Genomic DNA, 15735 nt, shown 5'->3' with positions numbered 1-15735 from the left:
CTCGATATTAAAATATGTATTGGCAAATTAAGGATAAATTATTGGATAATTCTCGAGAATTATAGCAAACGATAGGATTTTCTTCCCCGCTATCGCCATTTTCCTTAGATAAGTCTACCATGCTGGGTGTTGTACATCATACGCGCCTGCGCGATTAGGTTAGGACAACCTTGGTTAGGAAAAGCGACCCCTTGATCCTTCGTGCCAGATTCCATCATATTTCCTTTTATCCTTTTTTTGCACAGCTAAATAATTCATTGACCGACTTTCAACCGCCGAGTGCGCCTTGTTTAATCATTAATTTAAACAAATTTTTCACCTTGCGTAGATTGAATAGTCTTCAAAATAATGATTTCGAACGAGTGTGACTGATTGTGCGCTTCTCAACTTATGGTGATTGTATCAATAAATCAACTAATTAATTCTTGTCTCATCATGTTTGTAAACGTGCATTTGAAATACTTGTTTGCTATTCGCTTTTCAAACATCTCATCCCAGAGACGGATATCAGCATAATTTTTAAAAATATAACGAAACAAATCTTTTAAAATGCTATCTTAGAGAATAAGGGAACAAAAATTATAAATTCTAAATTCGTTCTAAATTCCAATGATAATTGAAATAAAAATAAAGCATAAGGGATGACACTCGTGTCATTTCGCGTTCACCGCCACAGTAGAAGTGGACGTGTGGATCATTATAAAATTATCGTTCATACTTTTCCTTCTGTATGTTTCTCTTTTGTTTTTTTAATTACTTAATCACATTCCTTGATGCTTGGTATATAACTTGTTTCATGACTTACCAATCATTTGTCACTCATCACGTTGCTTTGAAAAACTGCCTTGATGCCCGTCCCTGCGTTAAACGCACACACTGATTAGTTAAGTTAATACATATAGCTAGGTGGCTTTCGAACCGGTATGGTAGATGATTGTACGCACTTTTCCTTGCAGTGTCGCAAATCGAAAGTGCGCGGCCTGCAGTGCCGTCTTATGCATATCTTTCGTATGCAAGGGCCCCTTATGCATCGACCTAGGTTACAGTGGATCGAGATTGCGCAAACGTTCGCAATTACAAATTGCTTGCAAACATATTCACTGTAAAATTGTTATATGTAACGAACACTTACGACATGTTTACGTTGAGCTATAAACTAAATCCTTTCTCGAGAAGCATAGTTGGGGACGGTTGTTTAAATTCGAGAAGAGAAGTAGAGACTCAGCCTCTCCCAGTTGAACTTTCAAAATATCCCACGTACGTAACGAAAGGCTACCAGGTTGTTTCAGCGGCTTTGAATCATCGTTATTGATTGTTCTCTATTCTCTGTAGCACGGAATAGGCAATCTTCTCTCATACATAATTTCTAGCACGTAATGCAGATTCCATTTACGTTGCACGCACCGTGAAGAGCCATTACAATTTGAACGCGAATGATCATGGTATCTGAATGGTGAACCCATTGTGCAGGTAAGAATGCAGTCGCACTCCTGGATGCTTATATCGATATTGCATACTGTATATATATTCAAAAGGGAGGATTTTATTTTTTATTAACGAATCACACTCTTCTTTATTTTATCTAGCATCAATGATTGCATATAGATAAGTATTTTAGCTTTTCATCCTGAGGAAAATTACCCCAGTTTCTTTTGACTCGCCAAGTTGTGGAGACCTATCAGGAAAAGTTTATATGCTAATCATGATATTTAAAACCGAACTTTCTGCGCCGTGATTTTAATCTTTCTTAAGTCTTTAATTTTTTCGTAAAGGTTTTACGTGAAACACAGCTAGTGAAATATTATCGAATCATTCTATAACAGTATTCTCGTTTCAATCCTGTTACTTATGCAATTGATTATGTTAACAATAATGAATGCTCTATTGATCTTATGTAATTGATAAACGTACAATTTTCTAGCAAATCGATTTATAGAACGATTTATGGTACTTTTAATTCTATTTTGTAATTAGAGAATTAATGACGCTTGCATTTGCCAAAAAAAAGGATTTAGGAGTCACGAAAGATTCAATAACATGCATCGTAAGGTTGAATTTTATGTTTGGTTGATATTAAAATGTTTAGCAGGACAACGTGTAGCAGCGAACTGTAAAACTAGAATGTTGCAGAATGGCATTAAATGGCAGTCGATTAATAATCGATTATTACGTATACCTTGCTTAGAAGGTTAGAAAAAAAAAAAAAAAAAAAAAAAAACAGGTTCGCGAGTCCAAGGCGATTATTTTCCGATTTACTAACACGTGTCTTATCACACTGATCGAATTATATTCTGTTCATTATAATTTCAACCATTTCTTCAACTAATTTCTTGTCGGTTACCATTATACAGCTGTCTTTGCTAGCTCCAATTTTAATTTTATTTCTTCCACCAGAAGTTATTCTATTCTTAGCTGACGCATGAAATTCCTTCGCTCCAGACTCCATTTTTATCCTTAAAATATTATCTTTAGCGATACCGGAACCTGGCATCACGATTATTCTCTGCTGTGCTCTTTCAACGAGTTTTTTTATCAACTCTAATCCTTCCACGGCGGTATCCTTCTGACCGGATGTCAGAACTCTCTCGAAACCAAGATCAATTAATGTTTCCAAGGATTTTAAAGGATCGATCACTTCGTCGAAGGCTCGATGGAATGTTACAGGCAATGGTTGGGCAGCAGAAAGGACGATTCTACAGGATTCTATATCTATTTCATCGTTTGACGTCAATGCTCCAAACACGAAACCATCGGTTCCGTGATGTTTCAAAATTTTTAAATCTTCTAACATCACGTCCATTTCCTCTTTCGAATAAACAAAGTTACCAGATCGTGTTCGAAGCATGGCGTAAATGGGTATAGGTGAAAAGCTTTTAATTTTTTTTAATAGACCAGCTGTGGGGGTTAAGCCACCTTCGGATAGAGCAGAACATATTTCCAACCTGCTTGCACCACCTTCGATCGCGTTTCGCGCTGATTCCATCGAATCAATGCAGATCTCCATCTGGAATACGAAGGTATTATAGGTATGTTTGATCAAATTATTAACCCTTTCTTTCTCCTTCCATACGATCAGAATATACATATACCGCAGTTCACCAGAGTCCATAACTGCGAAAAGACCAGTTTTCGTTCTTCGCGCATCTCTAGTGCGCATCTTCGCCCTGATTGGCGATACTCCCAAACGAAGTGGAAAGCGATTAGCAGATAGCTCGCTGCGTTCCCCCATCATCTTCCAACCTGCGCTTCGCAGTTATGGACTCTGCTGAACTGCGGTATAGATATGAATATAATGAATATATGAAAAACTTACTGTCAACTAGTTACGAGGTAGATTTAAACAACAAGAATCTTTAAAAGCATTGCCAATTTCTCACCAGAGCGTTGAGCGCACAAAATCACCAGCAATTTGTCACTAGGAATACGTATACACGCCTCACGATATCAGCGCTTCGAAACACTCGATACCTGAAATGATTTATGCGTTAGCTCTCACGCCTCGTACTGATTTTATAATCTATGTAAACTTTTTAACAGTATTATTTCACAACTGACACGTAATTGGTAAAAATACACAAAACAGAACAATGAAATCGTGTGTAATAAATGGATGCGAATTGTCTGCGAGACGTGAACGTTTCGCCATCTGGAGAAACTCGTTGAATCATTCTTCAAATCCCTAGAAGATAAGCTAAATCTCTTACCTGAATAAATTTTTCATTTTCACTATTCTCACAGCATCTATTACGAGGAAAAATAACGATGTTACATCAGATTTTATAAAGCGCAATGAAATTCTGTATTATACAACACATATAATAAAATAATACCAAGAGTTATATAAGTAAAAAATAATAATATTAATAATAATAATAATAATAATAATAATAATAATAATAATAATAATTGTAACAAATATTTAAGCGAAATTTATAATAGGGCGTAGTCAGTAGGATCCAGAGGTAAAAAATAAAATACATAAAATGAGAGGGCAGCGTAAAGAGGGGTTGGAAGAGGGAGAAAACGGAGAACACGATTCTCGGCGCGTATAATGATCTGCACGCATGATCAGTCGTTTAAAAATCGAAAAAGGAGCTGAACGATTCGCAATCTTAATCGATCGATTTGCAAAGTTAAGCCTGGCGGTCGTCTTTGGAGAACTAGAATATCATTTCCACGGAATCTTTTTTTTTTCTTTTCTTTTTTTTTTACTTTTTCTCGGTACCCCGACTAAATTCGCTCGTCGAGGATTCTTCTACAACCAGGCGTTTGTCGGGTTCCAGTTTCTTTTCTAATTACATATATTTGGGAAATTGAGGAGAAATCAGAGGTCGCCATTCGAGACCGCGATCGGCGACGGACTCGTCGGATTGCTCGAGCTGCTCGACCACTTGTTCTTGTGAGGATCCACACCGAAACCTTCGTCGTAGTTTCCTCGTGTAATGAATAATTGTTTGAAGTGTGGGATGCAGTAGAGTTTACCATTGTTTAAGGTGAACGTGTCCATCCTGTACAAGAAGAAATGATATCGTTTATAACTAGTACCGTGATTCTGAAACATTCTCGGACTTAGTTGAACAAGTTTACGGGATTCATACTCTACAGGGAGAGGAGAGAAAAAAAAACGATTGCAAAACATTACCTCAGCACACAATTGCATTGTAGACACCGGAAGCACTGTTTGTGAAATATTTTGTTATTTGTCTCCACCTTCTCGAGGGGGTAGACTTTCTTTTCACAGCTCTCGCAGACGTCCGTACAGCTCGCTTGAATTTCCTGCATCGGATAAATGGGTATGGTGGAAGAAAACAAAATAAATAACAAAGAAAAAAAGTCACTTGAACGAAAAGTGATAGGTTTATGAAGGAATAAGATGACGAGTTTGCTTAAACTACTTGATGTATACTTTCAAAAGATAGGAAAAGTGTAAAAGGATACCTATTGCACTGCCTTTTTTTCATTTTTAATTTGAATCACCATGAAAATTTATACCATTCGTTTTGTGTTTTTTCCTTCTTTTTATGTCGTTAGGATGTGCCCTTTTATTGAACGTTTGCAAATATGATGGTAATAAATTGTTACACGTGAAAAGGGAAAAGGGAAAAGGGAAAAGGGTAAAGGGAAAAGGGAAAAGGGAAAAAGGAAACGGGAAAAGACAAAGAATATGAGTATCATATACGCCTCTTAAAAATTATACAATCCAAGACTTAACGAAAAATTCTACGTAAAACACATCGCAGTGTGTGTAAAATAGGCCGTGAATGAAGCGATCGGTCGACAAACTCATTTCTCATCGAAGATTAATAAATATCCATCTCGCCGATTAACAACAAACGCGCGTTTCGTTCACGTTTACGATCGCGTCGATTAACAATGTTCCCTTAAAATTATTGCACTGAATTCCATCGATCGAGTTCAAGCACTTTATCATGATTTTCATGGATGATAAAAGGTAGATCAAGTCGTGTAGAGAATATACATACATATACTTTTCGATCTTTTTCTCTCTCTTTCTATTTTTACTTCTCTACCTATCTAATACTTAAATCTTTTTGATAGAAAAAAGAAAAAAAGAAAAAAGTCACTAATGCCACTAAATTTCGCACCACACATAAGTGATCGATTTGAAAAAAGAAAAAGTTTTCCGTGAACCCTGAAATTGTGCTTCGAATCGGTTTTATTATTAATTAAGATTTTCGTCACACTCTTTATCAAATTCCCTTGGCAAAAGATTGAAAAATTTCAAGCTCTATTTTCAAAAGAGATATCAAAATAAATCGTGAACACGATCGAAATCAACTTCAGGAGCTCTCTTTCTCTTTCGTTTTGAAGGTGCGTTCTTTTAAATAGATCAGGGGATCGTTATACACGTTGTTCTTCTATATCAATGATAAATATATGTATATATTTATATAGAGAGATTTATATGTGTATACGTATATGAATGGGTACTGTGCGACCACGTTGGTAATTGTGAAGGAATTAACCCGTTGCGTTGTTGATCAACCCATTTTAAGCAAAAAGAGCAGCCAATTTTATTTGTTTTTATTAGAATCTAATTAGAAATTTCGACTAATAGGTAATTGCTGAAATAGAAGCAGCATTCAGAAATACATTTCTATGAATTTCATGTCTGAATGATTAATAATAGGTACAACGCAATGGGTTAATGTATACATATGCCAAGGACTCTCTTCTAGGTGTAAGGACTGCCCCAGTTCTCGTATCCGTCTCTGTCCCTCGACCTTTATAAAAATTATAAAAAAGCCTATATTCGATAACGTTCTAGTATCAGTTTAATCCTTAGTCTGTTTGGTATATTTTCAGAAGGAACGAAGATTCTTCGAACGTTCAATTCATGGGCTGGTAAAGTACAAGGAGCTTGAAAAAAACTTTGCAAATTTTACTCTGACGAATTAAGTTTACCCCTATCCTGTTTTGGAACTTGTAATCAGTGCGGTGTGAACGTACTTTCCTGACTTATCGTATTAAATTTTTCTACAAATTTATCGCTGAATTAAAAATGAATCATTTTTTAAATATTCAATTTTATATCATAGGAATAAGTGTAAATAGTTTGCGTTATCACATGTAGTTTATTCGTTCGGTTCTTATCTGGTTCCTTGTTATCGTTTCTTATTGTTAACAAGAATAAAAAGCTGTCTAAAAATATTTAAAAAAGTATAAAAGTTTTATTGCGGATTCGAACACTTAAAAAATGATCCATTACCTTCTTTTTTGTTTTGCTTTTTTGTTTCTTCAATGACTTCTATTACCTTATACACTATCAATTTATAATAATTTAATCTGTGAAAAATGATTGCAACTTCTCAGACACAAAGGTGAACAGCTTCCTCTAGTTTCAGGATAGAAAGGTGTAAAATAAACATTTTTAGCAGCTCCTCTTTCTCCGTTTCGCTCCATAATTGTCTATTTGCAGACGAGTGTTAAATTACTATGTGTACCACGTGAAAAGCTGTAAAAGTACTCGAAAAGCTTGTAGATCCTAAGTACGTAAGAGTTTAGATTTCTTGAAAATCCTTTCAAAAAGGATCCTCGAAACCGTGATTAGGAAGCATCGAATACTTTCTCTCATCTCATTTTCTTTAAAGATCCTCTGATTTTCCTTTCGTTTCTTCGCTTGGCACTCGCGAGAAAGGAAAAGACTATTTGAAAAACGAACCACCCAACGACATCGATAGAAAATCAATAAAATTGACATTGATCAAACAAATTTGGCACCTTTTTCGTAAACTGTACGTGCCAAGATGTAACTGCGCGCGCTAAAGAAACTGAAACTTTGGCACTCGATGTTAAGTAAATCAGGTTATTCGTGTCGCTGGTGGATTCGTTCACAGTATTTCGTACAGTTCGTTTTGTGTAAGTGGCTCTGGAAAAGTATTACAAATGTTCTCGTGTAAAAAGAGCAATTCGAAATACATATTGTAGCCAACTGATTGTGAGGCGCGGAAAAAACACGTTCGAACGGCGAAGAACGTGTTCAGCGAGACGATTAAAAAACCCTCTGGAACGACGGAACTGGGTCAACACAGCGACCGAAATTTACTAAATACGCGCAAACGCTGAAATTTTTAAATAGAACAATTCCATATACAGGGTGATTCAGCTGATAATTCTGTTATTAACGCATTCATAAAATGAATGTTAATTCTGCGTAAAAAAGTATTACATACTATGGCATAAAAATGAGTAGTTTTCGAGATATTCATGAAAAACGATATTATTTTCCAAACGTTAAATACCTCTTTCTTCCTTGCTTTACGAATTGAATTACTATTTGGATAACACAACAGCTAAAGAAAATACTTAGCCTAGAAAATAAAATAGAATCTAAAATTGACGTTCCGTCATCCAAGGGTTAAATATAACTTTGTTCCACGAGGCGAACGCGTCACTATATGCAAAAATTTATTGAAACAACTTGTATAGTTTCAACGAGCAGAGAGTACATACTCGACGTCTCGGTGTTCTCCGTATTCTCCGTGTTCTCCGTGCATCTCGTTATACGATACAAATATATAATAAAATGTACGCTAGATTCACTAACAGAACGCTACTCACAAAAGACTTAACAAAAAAGGAGAGAAACCTAAAAATCGCACAATGATCCAGACAACGAAGCGGAAGTGTTGTCGGTTCCCACGAAGCACAAGATTCCAACGAATTTCGTATTTTCATTTCTATGTCCTATTTATCTTTGTTTCGTTTGCCTGTACCTATATCTGTCGTGTCTGTTGGTCAGGCCCTGTCAATCCGTGTGCTCGGGCCTTGTTGATCCTCCACTTCCGGCGTCCTTTTACTGTTCGCGTCCAACAGAGAAGATATCGCTTGATCGTGATCGAAAACGAAAGCTGGCCAAAACACTTTGCAGGCGTCAATCTCAAGACCAAAAATGCCAGACAAAATCAGAATACGTCACAGGAATCTAACAGCTAACTAGTCATGCTGTATAATTGAACCATCTGTATTCCCCTTTCTCAGGATTTTTACCATTTTCAATTGGTCGAGGTCCAATTTTGTTCTCTTTTCGAATGCTTTTCTCGACACGTTCTCGTTAGTTCGCATAGCTATGGAGAACGAAACTACCATTCATAGCGTTTTGCCAGTACGCTCAAAGAATTTTTCTACTATTGGTAAAATTTTTATGAAAATGAGATAGAACCAGAATTTTATTCTTATTCTCTGAGCGTGCACAGAAGAATACGCATTCTCGAACTCGTATTAACTTGACGTGCACACAAGAATACAACGATCCATTAAAACGTTACTCGTCAATGTTGAAAAGTAAATAATATCCAGTGTAGGTAATTACTAGGTCATTAAGTTGCAGAGATACGGTGCAAACTTTACGCAAATACATCGCACTCTTATAGAGGCTGACGCATACGAAATGCATATAGGTAACCTTATAGAAAACCTTACGAAAAATGAAAAGTTTCAGAACAATTTTATGCGCCAGCCTGTATTACAAAACTGGAAAGCGAAAAGGGTAATATTCAAAGTCGGTCAAAAAGCTTTCCGTATACTTGACAGTGTTCTTATCGTCTAATGCATAATATTTTTTCTACCAATAAACATAAAACATAACTTGTACCCATTCGTTTCAAGATATAAATATCACTAATATCGTTTCAAGAGAAATATTCATTATCTTTACGTTATCTATACGTTAAACAATCTCTAGCAAAGTATACAGAGACTTTTTGACAAACAATGATCGTTTTAAAAACACACCATGCGATAAACGAGCCACACTGTACATAAAAGAAAAACACGACGAAATAACAACACGCAAGAAAACCTTACTATCGTATGCAGTGCGAATGGAAATTATAATACCGGAAAAAAAATAAAAATAAAAATAAAAATTTCCCATTCAGTGAACGATTAATAAGTTGCTCGGAAAGGAACTGAACGAAGATGAAGATAAATTTCTAGAAGAATGTACTCACCACAAATCGATTGACTTTGACTTTCGGCGTGCGCGGTGATTCGCTCGTTTGCGAGCCGAGAGACTCGAAACGTGCTCTCAGACTGCTCGCAGATTCTATGCTCGACTGATCACCGGTATTCTGCGCGATTTCCATTTCCGCGATATTCTGACTGCTCGACATAGTCGTCTTCGCGTCTGTTTCCTCCCAGTGTTCGAATTTCGCGCACAGGGTCTTGGCGCGTGCTGCGTTCTGTGCTTGCTTCAAAAATTCGTCCTCCACCTGCAAAAGAAACGATATATATATATATACATAGATTGTAAATGAAGCGGTGGGATCACACAATTTCACGTTTCTCAAGAGTGTTTCATCTATCTTTTCGCGGACGAACAGTATGTATTCGTATGTAGGAATCTCGAGGTCTACTCACCTTGTCTCTATGTTAATAAACGCGGCGGCATTTTTCGCGGCGGAAACAATGGAAATATCGATAATAACGATTAAAGATTAAACAATGACATACCTACATACGTCGTTTAGAGTAATGGTAGAGTAGAGGTAAGGGTATAGGTAATGAAATATCAACGAACCTTATCCGAAGCTCGCACGTAGTTGGGGTCCCTCTCCTCGCCGCCGCTGTCCTCGCCGTCAGACTCTTCACCTTCTTCCTCTTCTTCCTCCTCGGAGTCTGATGCTGTTGGCTTCGCGTATTTGTCTTCTGGTGGTGGTGTGAAACGTTTCAAAGGTTTGGGACCGTTCGGCAGTTCCTGTTTGCATGCGTTCTCTTCCATTTGCCGGAAGATCGACAGCATTTTCCTGGCGGTGTCTGTGTGCACCACCTCGTCAACCCTGTCCTCGGCTCTAACCACGTCTGGGTCACGGTAGATCTCGCGTTCAGGGGAATCCATCTGTTGTATCGAGTTTCGAATGAATATTGCAACTAGTCGATCGATTCGACGCGTCTCGATGGTTAATTAGATATTTCAAATTCACTGCTTTTCGTGCGTCAAACGAGGTGGTTAAATTACGAAGACAGCAAGCAAAAGAAGAAAATCGACTCCCGACTCCTCTGAGTCAGCAGCTCGAACGTGCTTTAGCACATGTACCGTGGTGTCTCTGGTTGGATTTCTACCTGAACAGCAGGTATGTAAACCGAAGACGACGATGACAATGCGCGAAACCGTTCTGCAAGCCTTACAAAGTTAGTGGAATTTTGCGTTCCACGATATTACCTGCGACAAGTTGCGAAGAAAAATCACTACTCGACTATCATGTAAAATACACGTTGCATTATTCGTTTGATTGTTCGTTTTACTCGACAATGGTCAAAGATTTATAATTAAGATTTAAACCTGGAAAAAGGTAATTAGTTCGAGCTGCTCGAACGAATCTTTATTAATGATGTTTCGCCACGTTTTATTTAGAAAAAAACCGACCCAGTCTCGTTGAAAAAATTTATTCCCTCTACCTACGTATGGTGATTCATTATTTTTTCTATATCGTTAGGGAAAAAACTGAATATATTCCTATTCGTTTTGAAAAAATTTCAAAGTAAAAGTAAAAGTAAAAGATGAAGAAAGAAAAATAAAAAACGTTAATAACGTTTTTGAAGGGTAAGTCGATCGATAACCTTTGTTATAAAGGAAAGGATTTACATGTATGTAAATCGACAAATGATATACCGTTATGTCGAAGAAGCAAATTCTAGAAAACGGGTAATTTTCTGTACCAAATTATACATACATATATGTTTTTCCGATCTTCCATGGCAGCGATCACAAAATACCGCCAATTTAATGATCCTCGATTATAGACCTATCGTCGACTATTCTACTAACTCTTCAAGGAGATCGATACAAACACTATCTACAGACTATCAATGTCTTATGGTTAGACGATTTGATTTTCAAACGGTATTTACAAAGTAAACAGAAGATCGAAGGTAATCGAAAATCGGTTAGTTACTCGGTTACACATTTTTCGTTATTTTATCATTCCTAAGATTGCAAATGGAAAAGTATCAACGATCCACCAAACACGAATAGAGAAAGAGGGGGAGCACGAGAAACTCTATATGTATAGGTCTGAAGAAGAAGAAGAAGAAGAAGAAGAAGAAGAAAAAAATTATCTACATATACCTAATCTATACTGATAAACGTATCCTTTTACTCACTTTCTTATCCTCGGCGTTGTTTAATTCGTACACCATATAAAAACACAAAAACTACTTAGGTAGAATGGAAAAGTTGAGGAAAGAAGGCTTTTGTTTGGTGGGTGCCGGTAAACTGCGGCGCGATGGTTGCTATGCCGTTCACACGAACAGCAAGCAGGACGCTTAGCCTCTTACTGTTCCCTCTGGTGAGTTACTGGGTAGGGAGAGACATGCTCGCCTCTGCACGGCCTGCTCTCTTCACGAATGGAAGGATGTAGGAATACTAACGGTAAAAGTATGGCTGCTGACCACTCGAGGGGGTTCAAGGACAAGCCTGGAAATCAAGTGGCACTGGTGCGCTGCGCTGCGCTGCGTTGCGCTGCGCTTCACAGCTCCTAACTCTTAACCAACAGCTTTCGCGAGCTTTACAACGAGGACCTAGCTATCCATGATAATAATTTCAACTCGCCACGTTATCTGCTTCGACAAAAGAATGTACCTGCTATCGAGAAAATATTTGTTGAAAAATGATTACTCAGTTTGTCGATGGTCCCATTTACCGAAGAAACCAAACCAGCCGTCGCGTCGCGTCGCGTCGCGTCGAGGGAATATTTATTTTAAGACTTATCGCTTCTTTTATATCATTATTCATCCAGTTTGATTAAAAAAATGATTCACGGAGTTGAAGAAATCGATCGGATCGAAAGCTGTTGAATTTGTTGAATTTTTAATAAAAGATCGTATTCAATCCATGCAATGAAAATTTTCGCTCAAAGCTCAAAACGACTCGTGCAATAAGAATATACATGTGTATATAATATAAATAAATAAATAAATAAATTAAAAAAAAAAAAAAAAAAAAACAAGAAAGAAAAGCTAAACGGGTGTGAAATTAGGTTAATTAAAAGTAATCATTGTCATTATTAAAACATCGAAAACGCTTCACACTATTTCGAAGGTTTCGAACCTTGAGTTGACCATCGCGCGGAGGAGTGATTCGAAACTGTTTCCGTTGCTTTTCCGGTTCCTTGTAGGATTCGAAAAATTTGAATTTGTTCGAAATGTCTGAGGTTTCGGCATGTACCTCCTCGGTGGTGTCCGAGCTCCGAACCACGTCGTCCGAGACTTGACGACCCATGAATGCCTTGTTTGTACAAGTTGCGTACCAATTAACGAATGCATTTAAGCGTAATAGAGCCAGTGCAGATGATATTCGACTATGTAAATATGTAGTTGAAAAATAATAAAAACGAAACTTACGTCTCTGGCGCGTCGAGGTGCCTCTGCCGGCGTCTTCGGGTTCACCGGAGTCACTGGTCGTCCAGTCTTGGCTGCCGAAGCGTCCAGTTCCAAGAACATCGATCGAGACTTCCTGCTGATTCCTATGTAACACGAAATTCTTAAAAGCTTCAATTGTGAAATCAAGATAGATCAATTTGCGTTTGTATTTATTTAGAAAAATGAATGAATGACAACAATGGGTTGATTGTGGTATGTAATCAGAAAATTAAAGTTTTCTTGGTTCTCATAGTAAGAAATTCTCACACGACTAATTAAGTAGGTACCTACTTACATTTAACGGTTTCTAAATATACATATAAGTTTGTTCGCAAGGCGAAACGCACCTGCTGCGATCACTTCCTCGTCAGCCTTCTCCGGTTTCGGTTTACCGTCCGTCTCGTCGTCAGAAGTTGCGATCGGTTCGCCTCGTTCGAATCGTTCTTTGATGGAACGAGCGTGGGTCGACGAGTGTTGCAACTCTTCTGCTGCATTGATCTTCGTCACGCGCTCACTTCCGGCTACCGCCTGCTGGTACATCTCCTTCATTTTACCCTGTTTACCCTGCAACGGAAATCGACTTACGCTCAGACACGCGGAAGCGCTTTCATCTTCCTTCTTAGATGTCTAGCTGATGTTTCATCGAAATGATTAGAAAATTAAAGAATTGTACGATGACAGCTGTACGAATAATTTGATTTTTTTTTTTCTTCTCCGAAAAAATCACTTCAGAGAAAAGTGGAAATCGTTCGTCGTGAAATGCAACGTCGCGTCGACGAGTCTTCCTCGACTCGCTCCATAGTCGTGAATGTGCACGCGTTTATTGCACAACGTCGAGCGTGTGTGTTCTAAAGAGAATGCGTGAGCTACATTTCAGTCTACTCTCCAAGTTTTTCTGCGTCTGGTGCCATTACCCCGGACTACTTCGCGGCGATTTAGATGTTCTCGAAATTAACGCGAACGGTGGTACGCGATCGTTGCTTCCTCGAAACGATTCTTTTTCAAATTTTACCATGAATAGCCTCGAACGAATCCCAGCGATCTCCTCTTTTCTCGCTTCCCGTTGAACCTCTTTCCTTCCTTGCTGGCTAGTCGTCTCCCAACGATTCTTTATGTCGTCCATTTTCGTGAAGCTGATCGGACGTTCGCGGGTCGTGCGTTTCGCTTTCACAATTTCGCTGTCCACCTCTGAAACGTATAAATCGATTTTATTATTTTATTTTCGATTTCTACTAATTATATTATACACTTCCTACGCAGGATGCTCCAACTTTATTTCCCGATAAATTGCAGCAGAGCCTTATCCTATAAATAAATATAAGAAAGGTCAGCTATATAGGTACGTTTTGTTATAAAGATAGAAACAAAGTTAGTAACTGAAATGTCAAGAAGAGTTTGTTTCTTTGAGATAAAGAATTAATTAAACAAGTAGGTAGAATAGAAAATCTATTTTCTTACCTACTTGATAGATTTTTCATAATTGCAGAAAAAAGTAAAATAAAGGGTAGCTAAAGACGACTCGAATGAAACATTTCGAACGTGCTCACCCTCCGTTTCCTCCGTCTCTTCTTCCTCTTCGCTTTCGCTCGACTCTTCGTAAGGGATTCCATTCAGAGATTCATCCGCCACTCCGATATCCATGCCTTTCGCCTGGAATCTGGACAAAAAGACGCGCAAAGTAGTCACAAACATTCCAATGAATTCTGATAGCTCGGCACGCGAACAGCATCGACCTACAACTCTGCTGCGCTTTTTCATGCCACTATATCGCTATACGCTCGACAGCCGAGAAAGAAGAAAAAATAAATTCGCTGATCAGCATATAACCAATTGGTTGTTCTAGCAAATTCATCGTACGAAACTTGTCTTGCCTTGCATATTTTTCATCGACACAACTTTTGTCACCCGATCGCGTTCAAGTTGAAGCGTGATTTTTCAATAGGGAAAATCGCAGAAATTGACGAGACGCGACACAGCTGTACGATGAAACTTGATCTTGGCATTAATTAATAATCGTCAATAATTAACAGTCTTACCAGTCCAAGTAAATTGAAGCTTCGAAAATTCTTCCTTCCCTAAATTAATTATATGAGAAAATTAGAAAAATCACTTACTTGGCAAGTTTGCTAAGGATACTGGGAGATCTCTTCACCGCGATCTGTGACGGCGACCTTTCGATCTCGTTCGTCTCTGTGCCAGCCTTTTCGAACACTTGGAACCGGGACTTGACATTCAGGCTCGACAACTCCTCGAGACCCAGGTCCGGTTTGTCGGAAGCTGTAACCAATGCGTCGATAAATGCTTTCTCGTTAGACATCGTTTTCGTTCGAACCTCTATTAACTTGATCTCGATACGGAGATCACGTTTTTTCTAACGTTTCGATAAGCAAATCTGGCAAACTCGTATCCAGTTTGTAAATTTACTATCTATATTACCACCTAATGGCATCAATTATCATATACATATCATGTGTATATTCATGCAACGATATTACTGCAAATAAAAAAATAAAAACAAAGGAGAAAGGAAATAGGAAATAGGAAAAAGGAAAAAGGAAAAAGGAAAAAGGAAAAAGGAAAAAGGCGCGCGCACACACAGGTTTAAAGGATACGGTAAACTTGTTAACGAATAATTGCATCAATGATATTATTATATATGTATATGTATAACACTCTGCAAACGGGTTAGAAAACGGTTAGAATTCACTCTATCAGACGAGTATGCGAGCAAAAACATGTTGCACAATTCCATTCGGAGTGTGTCTTTACCTCTGACCACATCGGGCGGCAACTCTTTCGGCTCGTTCTCCCGTATGATCAGCTCCGGCTTTCGAGGTCGCACTATGGAGTTCA

The 15735-nt window shown here is 38.0% G+C and overlaps 2 protein-coding genes across 18 annotated transcripts in view; both read right to left on the bottom strand.

The window, feature by feature from the left end:
* Positions 1 to 1523: 1523 nt before the first annotated feature.
* Positions 1524 to 3682, bottom strand: LOC114877490 (copper homeostasis protein cutC homolog). Of its 4 annotated transcripts, none has more exons than XM_029190141.2 (4): positions 3556 to 3682; positions 3314 to 3468; positions 2342 to 3004; positions 1524 to 1675 (listed from the first exon to the last, which is right to left on the bottom strand). In XM_029190141.2, the coding sequence occupies exons 3-4, from the start codon at positions 3002 to 3004 to the stop codon at positions 1589 to 1591; spliced, it is 750 nt and encodes a 249-aa protein (XP_029045974.2). In that variant the 5' UTR covers positions 3314 to 3468; positions 3556 to 3682; the 3' UTR covers positions 1524 to 1588. The 4 variants fall into 4 exon arrangements, with proteins under 4 accessions (XP_029045974.2, XP_029045975.2, XP_029045977.2 ...); XM_029190142.2 differs by having other exon boundaries at positions 3378 to 3468; XM_029190144.2 differs by having other exon boundaries at positions 1524 to 3004.
* A 93-nt stretch (positions 3683 to 3775) lies between these two features.
* Positions 3776 to 15735, bottom strand: part of LOC114877478 (xin actin-binding repeat-containing protein 2) — a 40418-nt gene continuing 28458 nt past the window's right edge. For 10 of the 14 annotated variants that reach the window (XM_029190111.2, XM_029190110.2, XM_046287070.1 and 7 more), the window contains 11 exons: positions 15652 to 15723; positions 14997 to 15159; positions 14430 to 14539; positions 13895 to 14070; positions 13230 to 13446; positions 12865 to 12986; positions 12572 to 12748; positions 10043 to 10360; positions 9474 to 9734; positions 4643 to 4776; positions 3776 to 4508 (listed from right to left, as the gene is read on the bottom strand). In XM_029190111.2, coding sequence (XP_029045944.2) covers positions 4325 to 4508; positions 4643 to 4776; positions 9474 to 9734; positions 10043 to 10360; positions 12572 to 12748; positions 12865 to 12986; positions 13230 to 13446; positions 13895 to 14070; positions 14430 to 14539; positions 14997 to 15159; positions 15652 to 15723 — 1934 coding nt within the window. In that variant the 3' untranslated portion in view covers positions 3776 to 4324. Of the gene's footprint in view, positions 4509 to 4642; positions 4777 to 4947; positions 8321 to 9473; positions 9735 to 10042; positions 10361 to 12571; positions 12749 to 12864; positions 12987 to 13229; positions 13447 to 13894; positions 14071 to 14429; positions 14540 to 14996; positions 15160 to 15651; positions 15724 to 15735 lie in introns of those variants that run through there. The other 4 variants (XR_003789584.2, XM_046287071.1, XM_046287068.1 and 1 more) reach the window with 4 other exon arrangements.

The sequence above is a fragment of the Osmia bicornis genome, chromosome 9 (genome assembly GCF_907164935.1).
Source record: "Osmia bicornis bicornis chromosome 9, iOsmBic2.1, whole genome shotgun sequence".
Lineage (NCBI taxonomy): Eukaryota > Metazoa > Arthropoda > Insecta > Hymenoptera > Megachilidae > Osmia > Osmia bicornis.
This window is presented reverse-complemented; position numbering and strand designations above follow the sequence as displayed.